The 14840-nt window shown below is 43.4% G+C and overlaps 1 protein-coding gene across 6 annotated transcripts in view; it reads left to right on the top strand.

Moving 5' to 3' along the window:
- Positions 1-14840, top strand: part of LOC309527894 (uncharacterized protein) — a gene marked incomplete at its 3' end in the record, with an annotated part of 212564 nt that overhangs the window by 106310 nt on the left and 91414 nt on the right. For 4 of the 6 annotated variants that reach the window (XR_014217403.1, XR_014217404.1, XR_014217406.1 and 1 more), the window contains one exon: positions 3265-3310. Coding sequence is in view for 2 of the 6 variants with exons in the window: in XM_082214919.1 (XP_082071045.1) it covers positions 3265-3310 (46 nt within the window). Of the gene's footprint in view, positions 1-1195; positions 1308-3264; positions 3311-6901; positions 7541-14840 lie in introns of those variants that run through there. The other 2 variants (XM_082214918.1, XR_014217407.1) reach the window with 2 other exon arrangements.

Raw genomic sequence — 14840 nt, 5'->3', positions numbered from 1 at the left:
GAAGCAGATCTCCATTGTCAGTGAAGTTAACTCTTTGTTCAATGAAATAAACATACAACTCGACCTAGTGGTCTTAGCCACACTTCCCAGTAGGTCTTGCCCCTATGGAGCAGTTGCCAGGACAGTCCCTGCCTTCCACCCTTTCTAAGGCTCTTCCTCTCTCGGATGTTTACCAAACAGTCTCAGACTTTGTCTGTGCATCTTCGACTTTTGTTCTGCTCTTCTTGTTACCCTGTGAATTGTTGGAAACAGGGGGGGGGAGGGGGGAGCTTGTCACAGCAGGAGAGGGATTCTTCAGCAGTCTCTTGACTCCTCCCTCCTCTGCTTCAGCCTTGAAGTCTGAACTGTTCCCTGTCACAGGCTCTTCCTGCTCACTAGACCCTGTTGCTCCTTCAGCATCCAACTCCTCCTTCCAAACTTCTGCCTCTGACCTCTCCCCAGTGTCCCACCACCAATCCCCGGGCTCTGAGCCTTCTCCCTCTGGGGGTTCCCTGGCTCAACTCCTCTTTGTCCAGCCAGTCCCTGACATTTGGAAATCCTTCCCCAGCCATAATGTCCTTGACATCTCATCCAGTCTTTCTCCCCTAAGACTACTTTCATCGCAAGTCATTTAAGCACTGGAATCAGCCAGCCTCCTATTTGCAAACAGGGTAGGAGGGAAGCATCTTCTTGATTGTACCTTGTAAACTAGAGTGGGGAACCTGTGCCTCTCTAAATATTGCTGGACTCCAGCACTTGTCAGCCCTGACCACAGGCCATGCTGGCAGTGGCTGATGGGAGTTGGAAGCCCACAATATATGGAGGACCACAGGTTCCCCATCCTTGGCCTAAAGCAAATTTCTGGTGGCATCTCTAGTTCTATTCTGACACAGAGCAATCTGCAATTTTAACTCCTAGGATTTGTTGATTTCTGTGTATGTGTGCACACATATGTGCCCCAACAGAGGTGCTGGGTTTAGGAGGTGTGATGACAGGTCTTCTGACACTCTAGATGGCCCCCTGGCATTGTATGTTAAGTATGTGTTACGTTTCAAAGTATGTGTCTGTGATAAATAGTAATTACTATACTGAGAGTTGTGAAAGGAATAAACTGCTCTTGCTACAACTCCTTTGTGCAGCCAGATTACTGCTCTATCTGTTTATTTAAAATATTTCTACTTCACATTATCATCAGCAAAACATTTATTTTTTGCAGCAAATATCATGAAAATACACAGAGGAATAATATGAACAATAATTTGTACAAGCAGCAACTAGAGCAAGACATAGAGATGGCAAGAAAGGCTATAATTCTTAAAGACACTTATTAGGCAGTAAGTTCCAAAAGAAAGCAGTGAGTTTAAGACTGTTAATCCGAGCCCTGCTTACCTGAAAGTAAGCCCCACTCAATTCAGCACGATTGACTTCTGAGTAAAGATGGTTAAGATTCATTTGTTACTTTTGAGTAAACATGCACAGAATTTTATAAGGTGGCAGCAGATAAAAACCATTAATTGAAAAGAAAAAGTAAAACCTTGTAAGTAGCAGCCAACAACAGTATAATATACTGAATTACAGTGACTGGGCAGGTAAAAACATTTTAACCAGAAGTTGAAAAATCAGAACTGTGGGTGCAAAGTACACAGCCTTAGCCAACAGGCAGGGAACAAGCCATGGGCACAGTGCCACAACAGAAAATGCTCATTCTTCCACAACCACAACCTTACCTCAGCAGGTGAGGAAACCTAGAAAAGAGCCTCTCCAGTGACCTCAGGTGATGGACAACTTTGTGTGGCAGTAGTACTAATTATACTACATACTATCATGTCCAGCTAGTTTTATCCATTGTCTTTCCCAAACTTTCTCTGATCAAGAATAAGTAGGGTTTGACTAAATCAAGCTATACCATGGGGGACCACTTTACATTGCATGGAAATATCTCTGGTGTGGATGGGTCAGAAATCCCACCAACTACACCCTGGAGGAAGGCTGGAATATAAATGTAATAAATAAAACCCTGAGAATCCATGACAGATGGACTGTAAGCTGAACCAGGACTCATTACTGTTGTGTGGGTGTAGACGGTGCAAGTCCACATTTTATGCATGCAAATTGGTTCTGAGTTGCATTCTGATAGAATAGGGGGGTTTGTACATATGGCGCTGGCAGTGAACCAATGAGCACGTTGAGGGGCAAACCACATATTTCAGAGTGCATTTCCAATACTTCAGTGAAGGAATACAATTAATCTTCCTCGGTTATAAATGTGTGTTAATTAATTGAGCTTAATGCTTTTAAGCTTGTGCACGGCTTGCAAATGTGTTCAAATAACTAGTCACACATCTCCCATTAAATTTTTTAGCACATATTTGCCAACTCATGCAGAAAACCATGTCCTTTAATGATGTTGCCCCCCTGAACTGCCATGCTAAAGTGGAGTGGCTACGTCTGAAGCAGGTGGCTTGGATCACAGCTGCAGCTTGTATCTGCTTTGCGTACAGAAGGTCTCAGGTTCAATCCCTGGCATCTCCATGTAGGAACAGGAAAGACCCTGCTGTAAAATCCTGGAGAGCTGCTGATGTTCATTGCTGACATTAGTAAGCTAGATAGATCTGTGGTCTGACACAGTATAAGGGGGCTTCCTATGGTGAAGCTCTCTCTGTATTTACCTTTGTAGGGTTACTTAGCAAGAATTTTGGAAAGGCCAGAGCCAACCCCAAATTCCATGTGAACTGATATGTAGCATCAGGCATCTTTAAGAAGGAGCAAAGAAATGCAGGAGGAGAGGCAGAGGATCAGTAAAGAACTTTGCTTCAGGATGAGAACAGAAATCGTGCTCCAGCGGTGCAGCAGCAGCAGAAGGCCCCATTAGCTAAAGTGGTGCTTCAGGTTAAGAACAGTTTCAGGTTAAGTACGGACCTCCGGAACAAATTAAGTATTTAACCCGAGGTACCACTGTACTTTTAATGTTTTTTTCTTCCAGACTCTTGCCCCAGAATTATCTCCCATTCTATCGACAGACTCACTGAACAGTGGTGGCTACTTCCTGCTCCAGCTCACTACTGAGCATGTGGAGAAGTACCCTCCCTCCAGAATTCTTAAAGGAATATATGCAAATAGGTTATGCACCCACCATTTTAGCATTATTTTTTTTACAAAAAGGAAAACAAGGGAAAAAGGGGAAATCAGCAACTGGTGTCAGCCTCAGACTGCAGCATTTGACAATGGTGCTGACACTGAACCTGCTTTGAGGTTTAAACTGCTTGTTTGTGTTTGTTTTCACAGCAAACTCGCCACAAGGAGATCTTACTACACCAGTTTCATGTGGCAGGTATGTTGGAATGCTCTTGTGTGCTGTGAATGGACATTTACTCATTCAAATGTTTGAAGAGATATTGCAGTTAACACTGAACACATTCCTTAGGCTTCCCATGGTAATGCTCTGGGCCAGTAGCACCCTGCCAGAAGCTCCTCATCTCCCTATAGGAATGTGAGAATAACATAGCTGCATAACAGACCAAGTAACAATACCTGTGGTTGTGTTGTTCCCAGGCCCTAGATTAAAGGGCTGTTGAAATGTCCTCAGATTTACTTCTTCCTGTTGCTTTGCCTTTCCAGATAATTTAAAAGCCGGCCCATTCTCCCAAGGAGCTGGTTTCTGCTGCTCCTTAGAGAATCACATAGCAGAAGGAAATCAAGGAGACAATAACATGGAGCTTCAATTAAAAAAGAATCACCGAACGCTAATGGGAAAGTAATTGAGCTAAATTGAAACATAATTGGGGGGAAACGTGGCAAGCAGCAACTTAATACATTTTGTTTTAATTTGAATGTAAGGTTTTATGGCTTCATGCTAGGATCTTTCCAACTGTCTGGATGCAGTGTTAATCCAATGGTACGGTTTTATCCTGGGGCTGGGAGGGACAACCAAAACTCATTTGATATTTGGGAGACTCCTTTGCCTCGATCTATATTCTGTTATGTGCCTCTATATCAATCGGTTGGTCAGAAAATAGGACTGGGGTGACAAGCAGTGCTATTTTTCTAGAAAAGGAGGTGCCGGAACTAACCCTTGTTCTCTTATAATGGCAATGGCAACCATCTGAGAGATGCCGGAACTGAGTTCTGTTGAGTTCCAGCTGGAAAAAAGCCCTGGCGAGAAGGATTTCCCAATTGTATAACAATGGTAGCAACCTTTCCTCTAAAATTAGGCTGCTGATAAGAAGAAAGCTTGGAGGGAAACCTGGAAGGAATTTAGAATCGCTGAATTGTAGAGTTCGAAGTGACGATGAGGGTCATCTGATCCAACGCCCCGCAATGCAAGAACCTTTTACTCAATGTGGGACTCAAATCCATGACCCTGAGATTAAGTTTCACACTCAAGCAACTGAGCTATTTTGTATGATAAGGACTGTAAGCTTGGTTCTGGTAATGAAAACAAATTCCTGTAAAGAACAGAGCACACTGGATTGGAATGTCAGCAGCCTGCTCCCTGCTATAAGCCACTGTTCCGCACTTGGCTCCAGCTGGTTAGCAAACTAGATGGGGCAGGCTTCAAGTCCGCCTGAGCCTACTCTATATAGCTCTGAATGTCTCACAACAAAAGAACAGTGCAAAGTACATACTCTTTGGTACATTAATGATGCGTAGTTCAAAGGCTGCTCTGTTGCAAAGGTAGATGAGTGGTGGATAAGGCAACAGATGAGGCAGGAGTGCCATTGTGTGGTGTAGTGATTAGAGTGTTGGACAGTGAGAATTCACATAATTCCACTCCCTGTTTGATCATGAAACTTGACTGGGTTAAGTCAAACAGGAGACTTGTTCACGTATTATACCCATCACAGGTACAAGTGTTTGTGTGGAAGAGCATACACTTGTTAATTTGTACAGCTCAGCTGTTGTGTACACAGACACTACATTCTTTGAAGATTTCATAACTTTACAGATGTACAGCCCAGCTACCTGTGTACACAGAAACACAGACTGTACACAATGTGTGAATGCCTCTAGCGTCAGACTAAGATGATGACCATGAATACCTTTGCTCAAGATCATACTGGCATAGCTGCCCTTGTTCTCCACTAGGATTTTTTGAAAACCTCCCAGGCATATATTAAGATCTGCGGAGTAAAATAATAAGCATGCCCTAGCTAGTACCCCCAAAATCCACAATTAAAATAATACCTAAGATTTAAAAACATAATACCCAACCAAGCAGCCATAAATCTTTGCCTCAAAGGGCCACCATATCTCCCAGAAAGGGCTAGAACAATTTCTCCCTCCATCCTAAATAGGGTAGCCCTTCTGCCACCTCCAAAGTGCCTCCCTAAATGTAACACTCTTCAGTTCCACACACTTTGGGTCACTACCAAGGGTGTCTCATCACTTATGGCAGCCTGATAAGTGATAGCATCCCTCCTAGCCAGATGTTGCAAGATGTGAGGAAGGGCTCTGCTGTCATGCAGCATGGCCAGGCTCTCTCTCTCCTCACGCGGGGTTGTGGTATGCCAGCAACAAGGAGCAGGGGCCATGGGCAGCCACATAATTTTTATAGAATGGTGGTGGTCCAAAGTAAAGCACTGAAAGGGAGCAGCAGCCTGGTTTTCTCTCAATAATAAAAATGAGATGGATGCTGTCTGTACATTTTGCTTTATATCTCAGGTTCTACAAATGCTGGAAATGTACTAGTTTTTTTTTTAATGAAAGCTGGGAATTGGAGCATTGTGGTTCATTTGACGTGAACTGCTCCTTTTGCCCCCACCCCCCTGCCAGATCTGCAAAACAAACTCACCTGTTCCTCTCTTCTGCTGTCTTGGCTGCTGCACTCATCGTGCTGGTCTGGGTCTGCTGGATCTCAGAAGTAAGTTCCATTGAGTTTGGTGGAACTTACTCAAAGGTTATCTGCAATGGATGCACTATGTTTATTTTCTTGCTTGAAAGCAAGGGTGAACTGGTTTCTCTGTTAGAATAGAAGGTAAGTCAATTGCATGAACGACTGTCTGGACTTGGCCTCATTAAGAGAAGATGAGGACTTCTTGGACACGGCACAGATGGGGTGGACTATGGTAAGAACAAAAACAAGAAGTGACAGGAAAGAAAATATGAACTGCAGCAGGAGGAAACTTTATGGAAGGCAGTGATTGTGAGAAGCAGTGAAATGGCAAGGCATTATGAACCATTGGAATTCCAATTATTTGCAGTGATCTGTCAAAATTTCATATTCCAAAAATTCCCCTCCACCTCTGAGCCCTGATCCAGTAGAATATTTGCAGGTGAAGGTTCACTGAAGAGGTGCTTCAGAGGGAGGATCAACCTCTTACCCAGCATCCCACTTGACAAACCCTAATGGTTTCATGACTAATCCCACACAAGGTCCAGCCTGCTTTTGAAGCCCCACTAAGCCTTGCTTCTGCACTGCTCTGTCTGCCTGAGTTTCAGTCTGGCATTTTCACAGACAGAAGGAAGGAAGGAAGGTGTAATCTGGCTAACCTGTGTGCACTTCAGCAGGCAGCTAATCCAAGCATGTCTGCAAGGTCTTCCGTTCCGTCGCTCTCTCTCTCTCATTGTAGCTTAACTATTTCTAGCTTTTTAATGTTTGACCTAACACCCCTGGGAGCTCCTTTGCACGATGCCATGTTTTATTCAGGCATACGTCAGCTGAGCTCTCCTCACACTGAGATGGCCAGCAAAGATTAGATAATTGCCTAGTTTGATTGTGCCATCCATTCAACCCACTGTCCTGCCTACATTAACCTTTCCTTTCCATTGCTTCCAATGCATGCCTTGTCTACCTTCATTTCCATTCGCTTTCTCCTCTCTTATCTGGGGAGACATCGTGGCTCATCTGGGCTTTCTGGGCCCTTTTCTTGCCATTTGATCTCTTGTCATAACAAAGTTTTCTTTGTCTGTTTTTATCCTTCAGCAAAGTCACTGTCTTTCGCCATAGGAAGGAGCCGATTATATTACAGATGCACTGGCTTCTCCAAGCAATGCAATGCACGGAGCTAGAATGTATTGTGGGTTTTACATTACCTGCACCCAAGAAACCAATTTAACCAGTTACTGGAAAGTGTTAAAATGATGTTGTGGAGGATGCTGTTCCAGCACCAGTCCTCTGGGTCAGACTGCCATCAATGTGCCCACTGCCTCATTGCTATAGCCACTCTGACCAGTCTCAATTGGGGCACGTGAAATCTTTGTGACTTGCACAGTATTTACCCAGGAATGAGGTGGTTGCAAGTTAAAATCCCCATCTGCAACCAGTCAAGCAACCTCAGCCCACCTTTCCCTCTTACCTGCCATTATTAACATAAACACTGTAGCTGAGGGATAGCTCAGTCAGTAGAGCATGAGACTCTTAATCTCAGGGTCATGGGTTCAAGCCTCATGTTGGGTCAAAGATTCCTGCATTGTAGGGGGTTGGACAAGATGATCCTTGTGGTCCTTTCCAACTCAACAGTTCTAAGATTCATAACTCAGGTGGCCTGGGCAGTGTGGAGAGAACACTATTCTCCGGGTGCTTGGCAGGCCAGTGTGTAACTCTTGGGTCCTTGGGATATAAACGATACTTTGAGGGGACTATTCTAAAAATAAAATAAATAAATTGTTGTCAAATAAAAGTTTCTAAGAAATTATTACGGTAAGCTTTTAGTCTTTGATCAGTTTTGGCAATTCTGCAAGCACTCAGCTTCCAGTCCTTGGTTGTCTGTTGCCTTTATTTCACTCTGCTTTATTTCTTCATGCCTGTTTTACTCATTTTGCTCTCTCTTTACCTCTCTATGTTTGTGTGTGTTTCTATGCTGCATTTCCACACTACTCAAGAGTAGGTTAAAGACACTATACTATTCCACAATAAAATCATCACTGGAATTGCACAGTGCCAGTTAAACCTTAGACTAAATAGACAACTTTTTAAGGGGGGGGAGCCTGTTTGCACCTGGTTTTTTGTGGCACTTGTCAATTTACAAATGAGTTTAAACTCAAGATTAGGCTTGAAAGCCTATAGTTGCCTGAAACCTAGTTAACACAACAAACTGAGCGTATTACAAATGCCTGTAATATTAAGATTTATTTGTCTATTTAGTCTAAGGTTTAACTGGCACTGTGCAATTCCAGTGATGATTTTATTGTGTAATAGTAGTGTCTTTAACCTACTCTTGAGTAGTGTGGCCAGTCTCCATTCAAAAGTCCCCAAAGTCACAAAAACTGTCCCTGCTACAGTTGCAGGAGTTAAAAGCTCATCTTTGTCTTGAGATGGTAATGAGACAAGTCCCATATCTGTGTAGCTGTAGGATTCTAGAACTTTAGTTCCTCTGAAGTGTATGCGCCTTTAAGTCTTTGTTTCAACAATTTCCATGGTACCTTCCTTCAGCTAATTTAATCTGGATCAACCCTGATGGGAACAATCTGGTCCTAAGATCTGGGAGATATGTGGCTGTCTATCATCCTGCCACCCATGCTGTTCCAAACAAAGAATCAAGGAGAAAGAGGAAACTCACTCTGAAGTTCAAGCAGTTTTGACTGAACTGAATACAACTCCCTGACATTTCTGAGCTCTCGCTGTTTAATAGAGAGAAGCAGCCTGATAGTGAGAAAGGATGACCAACCACTTGTTAAAAATTGGAGCAGGTGATCACAGAGATTCTGAAAACAGTCTTTCCTGTTCTGGCAGCAAACACCCCATGCAAACAACATCCCAGCCCAAAAGTCTGTTCAACAGCCTCAGCTTTTGTAGCTGGAGTCAGTCAGAGCCCTGATACCCCAGGCCTGGTGGGAAAAGGCCTGCAAGACAGGGAGCAGTTCTTCCAGGACTCACAGCCAAGATGCCAGTTCTTCATTGTTTCCCATACATTAAGTATTGCTCATTGTGGAGTAAGAAGAACTGCCTGACAGGTTGCAGTATCAATTAGTTTAACTATCAAATTCCAATATGCAGCACATGCATCTTTTCGATTCAGTTCACTAGCCAGTTTCAAATTACATCGCAACTTTGAGGCAAAAACAAACATTTCTCTAACCCTACCATATAATACTGAGAGGAGGCCCTGGGATCTGGGCTATCGCATACTAGAGATGAACTGTGGAATGTATATATATTTATATATTCCATTGGGGTGGCCTGCTGCCCTAGGCAAAGTCGTCACCTACTCCGATTGCTTCCCAACATGAACGAGGGAGCCTGACCCCAAGAAAGTCCTCTGATCCCATGAGCTGCTAGCGGCAGGCTTCCCAGGGAGGCGAGTGATGAAGAGACAAACTTATGGAAATGCCAGGGTATGGAGCATGTCATCTCCAAAATATTTGCGGCATCCTGCAGGGTGAAGAATTCTCCTTGTCCATGTCATTAGGACACTGGGGTGATTCTTGCCCTTCTTCCTTCGCTGGTTCCTCATCATCACTCCTGCAGGGGATGCTGGAGGAGGAATTAGATTTTGCTCTGCCTGGCCTGGATGAAAAAGCTGTGTAAGCTGTCAGCCTAAAGCAAATTGGAAGAGCCTCCCCACTGCGTTCTGACTGTTGATTAAAGCAGCAGCACTTCTTATTGTCATTCCTAACAGATCAACACCAAATTTCCTCAGACTGCTGCTGCTGCAGATAGTGTTCATTCAGCTGGTTAAAAATTATCTGATATTATTGTTGAAGGGGAGGGTAGTTTAGTTCCCCCGTGGGATTTGACCTCGCTCTTCAGGAAAGGCCTGGAATTATGTTCTGTGCTATCCTAGTGTGGATGACTAATGTTGCGGCCTCAAAACCCTGTTTTCTTAGTTATTACAAAAGCAGGTCATACCAATGCAGTGCATATTTTAAGGACTCCTCAGGTGAGAGCCTGTGTAGTAGCTGAAATGTTTGGATTAGGTTGGGATATCCTTGTTCAGTCCCTCACTCAGCCAAAAGGCTAATTGGGTGACTTCAGACGCTCCAATTGTCCCTGTCTTCCAGGAACACCCCTAATTTAGAGAAGCCACCACGGTTTCTGATTTGATCCTGGAATGTCCCACTTTTTCTTAGGATGTCCCTATTTTCATCAGAGAAATGTTGGAGGATATGGAGTTATGCAACCCCCCCCCCGAGGCATCTGAAGGCAATCTTGTATAGGGAAGTTTTTTAATGTTTACTGTTTTATTATGATTTTATATGTGTTGGAAGCTGCCCATAGTGGCTGGGGCAACCCAGTAAGATGTGTGGGGCATAAATAGTAAGATTATCATTATGGAATGGGATGTTCCTATTTTCATTGGAGAAATGTTGGAGGGTATGTGACATGCACATGCTGAAATCTTTCCCACTCTTTCCTCCCAATCCCTATACCTTTTGTGTTGTGTCTTATAGTTTGTAAATCCGAGAGCAGGGACTGTCTTATCATTAACATTTGCAAGCCACTCTGTGAGCTCCTCCACCCTTGATTCTGAAGAGCAAGATTTAAAAAAATAAATATACAAATAAATAAAATACTAGGAGACAAACAGAACTCAAACAGAGATTAAGCCGGTTAACAAAAATCATTCCCATAAAAACAGTTTTAGGATGTTGACACACACTGTATGCCAAGTCATGTATTGACAAGAAACATGAATATATAAGCAATAAGGTCTATCCTCATTTGGAGCCGCAGGATGGTATGAGGTGGATCATAGAATCATAGAATCATAGAATCATAGAATCATAGAGTTGGAAGAGACCACAAGGGCCATCGAGTCCAACCCCCTGCCAAGCAGGAAACACCATCAGATGTCCAGCTACATTTAGGAAAGCAAAACCGTGGACAGAAAACCAATCCAGGTATAAGAACTTGGGGAACATGTTGGGCAAGGCCATGGGCCAAAGGGTCAGTTTTCTGTCCCATAATAGCTTGTCAGTAAAATTCACTGACAGCTGAAAGCACCGCTGTTTCTGTGACCTCTTGTCCTTCCTAGTAAAAGCTCATAATCTTGTGTGCCCCAAATCACAGGCAGTACCACCAGTTTCTGACTTTTTTATGCCAGATGCACAGAGAACTGCAAGGGCATCACGATCAGGAGCCGTGAAAAAGAACAAGAATAGCTCTTTGGCATTTATCATGTTGGCACCATCCATTCAAGGCCTGTATAGTTTTCTCCATTAAAAAAATAAGCAAACAAAAAGTCCCCCCTCCTCCATCTCAACAATTAGCATGAAATCTTAATTTTAACCTTCTTTCCTGGTTTCTTTTTAAGCTTGTTACTTCTCGAAATCAATTAGCATGCAGTCTGGGCATTCCACGCTGCCAGCCAAAGAATCCTTTTATATATTTTTCCTTTTGTTTGGGAGCTGTTGATAGAACGCTTTGTTCACATGAAAGGTAGACGGATTAGACATTGGAGGTGCATCCTTGTGTTTGTATTGTTCTTAGTCAGGCTGCCACAAAGGACAGTGGCGTCTGATTCACTAGCTGATTGCCACCCCTGATCAAGGCATGGAGCACTGTCAGAGCGTCTAAAGGGGGAAGGAGTTTAAAACTACAAAGTGGGGAAATGGGATTTTTGAATCCACTACAGTGGGTGTAAGGGAATGACACTCCCATGCAGGGGCGGAGGAAGGGGGTGCAGTGGGTGCAGTCCACCCCGGGTGTCACCACTGAGGGGGGTGATAAAATGCCGGGTGGCACGCATTGCAGGGCCTGCAGCGCCCGAGCCACACGTCTTGCAGTCCCTGCAATGCGTGCCACCCGGCATTTTGTCACCCCCCTCAGTGATGACACCCAGGGCGGACCGCACCCTGAGAGAGACGCAGTGGCTTGGGCGCATGCAGGCTCTGTGCTGATCCAGTGGTCCATCCGCTGCCTCCCCACCAGCTGTAGGGTGGCTGAGTGGAAGGAGGCAGGCAGACTCTGGAGGCCCTGTGGTGTGCCCTGCCCCTATGGGCGGCTCATCATGCCCTTGCCCCACCCCTGTGGGTGCCTCGCCCCACCCCTGGGCGCGCCACCCCAGGAGCTTGAGCGACTTCCTCCGCTGCTGCTCCCACATGCTGATAATGTAGGCGGATGGAGGGGCAGAAAATAGGATGTGATCACAGAGTGATTTGAAGTAGCTCAACAAGTATTTCTGATTCCCAGTTGTTTAACAGGCAAAACAAAATTGTTCCCTCATTAAATTCTATGGCTGGTATAAAAAAATCTGAGGGTGAACAGAGGTACACAGGAAGCTACCTTATACTGAGTCAGAACCTGGATCTTCTACATTCAAAGCAGATGCTTTACTATGGTGATCCTCGCACCATGGGAGTAAAAAGTAGAGGATTTGAATGTGTGTAAGGGCAGTGAGCTCAGTTCAGTTAAAAATCATAGACTAATACTTTTTAAATTCTAAGCATTTGCCTTTTGTATATGGCTCTGGATAGGGGCTCTGAGCTGACTAGTTTAAAGCCAAGTAGATTGTACAAACCAGAAGGCTGCTTACCGCTGAGGAGTGGTTTTCTCAGCTTAGGTGGGAGAGTGTTTCCTAATGGTTAGAGAGTGACAGGTAACTAGACCTTGTTGGCTTTGACAGGCTAGTATCTGTACTGCCTGAGCTGACTCTGTTGGTCTGTGTGGCATAGCATCAAAAGTAGAATTCTGACAAATTGATCACAGGTAACTGTTGTTCCGAACCAGAACACTGTTAGGGTGCATTGTGCTACGTTGAAAACCAGCCTTATTGTGACTTGTAGGTTTGAATGGTAATTGAAATCTAAACTGTTTATTTATTTCCAAAAAATATTTCTTTCCTTGCAGTCTTCAGCTAGAGTTTTAAGAAAACAGATGGAACTTTTAAGAAAAAGCTTGCATCTTAGATTTTTCTGTGGTCTGTTTTTATCTTTATTTGACTGGTTAGAGAGAAGTGAACTGTTCAGTTTTGCTCCTTCTCCAGGACATTGGAGTAATGTGCCACTGTCTTGTGCTGCAAGCTTCACGTTGACAGTTTGAACCTTGAAAGGTGACAGAGATCTTCAGGTGAACTCATGTAGCGGGAACATTTCCTTGACAGCAAGATCAGTTGGAGTCATCTCCCAAGGGAAGGCGGCTCAAATAAGCTGGAGCAAACTGTGGTGAGTGTTGCACAGATTGGGAGCAGTTGGGCACAGGCCCTTGGGAGAAGGTGTGATTGACATAATAGCTCCACTCTGTTTTTGCATTCTGGGAACACTAACTACAGCTAAATATTGTTGCTTTGGAATAGACCCTTTTCATCTCCCATTTGGATTGCTTTAATGTCTCCCCTATACAACACTTAAAACACTGCTTTGACCCTGCTGGCATATAAATCCACTCATCCAATGAAACCCAGCCATTGTTTTCTTCTTGAATGATATCATTCTTCATAATATTTGGTGGCTGCTCCCAGACTTTGGAACTCCCTTCCTAGAGAAGTTAGACTGGCTCCCTTGTTCTTTTGCCGGCACGCAAAGAGTTTCAAATTCTGACAGGCTTTTGAGAACTGTTTCTAAGGAAATAGCTGGTGCTGTGATTTTATTTAATTGTAATTATTTGTTTGTCTTAATTGTTGTTGTTTAGTCATTTAGTCGTGTCCGACTCTTCGTGACCCCATGGACCAGAGCATGCCAGGCACTCCAGTCTTCCACTGCCTCCCGCAGTTTGGTCAATCTCATGCTGGTAGCTTCGAGAACACTGTCCAACCATCTCGTCCTCTGTTGTCCCCTTCTCCTTGTGCCCTCAATCTTTCCCAATATCAGGGTCTTTTCCAGGGAGTCTTCTCTTCTCATGAGGTGGCCAAAGTATTGGAGCCTCAGCTTCAGGATCTGTCCTTCCAGTGAGCACTCAGGGCTGATTTCCTTCAGAATGGATAGGTTTGATCTTCTTGCAGTCCATGGGACTCTCAAGAGTCTCCTCCAGCACCATAATTGAAAAGCATCAATTATTCAGCAATCAGCCTTCTTTATGGTCCAGCTCAAAATCTTATTCTAGTAATTTTTATTATATTAAAGTTGTTTTTTTAAAAAATGATTCCCTTCCTATGTTTTTTGCTGTTTCTATTTTACCTGTAAGCTGCCTTGGGTCCCTGTCAGGGGAAAAGGTGGGATATAAATAAATATAAACTTAAGAATAATCTTCACAGTCATAGATACATTACATACATACATACATACATACATACATACATACATTACATACATTATACTTTTTACCCAAATATATGTGTGCATTGCAACACTGAAGGTATTTTTAAAGGTTTGTATTTTAACATTTATTTACCCAACTCCACATCGGAGACAAAATGCAGAAGCAAGGTTCAACACACTTACCTTTTGCATGTTTTTTGGATATTGCACACACAGTTCCCCTCCTGATTTAGCAGCTAGAGTGGGGCTGCACCCAAAGATTCATCACAAGCCATGTAAGAAAACCAACAATTGCATCAATCTCTTGTTCAGAAAGGAGGAACAGGATTTAGTTTTCAGCTTCAGTTCATCTTGTTCTCCAGTCAATCTGTATGGTACATAGGGGGCACTGCAGGACAAATATGGGTGGTGGCGTATTCTTGTTATCAGTACAGTGTTATAATATGATATGATATTATGAAATTATATTATATTATATTATATTTTTTAAAAAGTATTAGTATATTGTCCTTCATAATTCTTTTTTTAAATCCCATAGTGGTTTACAATACCATTTAAAACCAAACATAACAAGAAAAACATAAAATAAAATACAGCTGCATATAGGCTCCGGGTGCATTTCTAATGTGGGAGTAATGTGGACCAAATTAGAGGATATAAAAGCAAACCAAAAGCAGTGAACCAAGATGAAACTAAGTAATCAAACAGCAGTGAGTTAGAACCAGTTATGTCCTTACAGAGGGATGCTGTTGTGGTAATTAGCTTTTATTACTGTCATGCAAACCAAA

The sequence above is a fragment of the Podarcis vaucheri genome (assembly GCF_965113315.1).
Source record: "Podarcis vaucheri genome assembly, chromosome: 3".
In the NCBI taxonomy this organism is placed as follows: Eukaryota; Metazoa; Chordata; class Lepidosauria; order Squamata; family Lacertidae; genus Podarcis; species Podarcis vaucheri.
The sequence above is the reverse complement of the archived record's forward strand: the minus strand, read 5'-3'. Positions and strand labels throughout refer to the sequence as shown.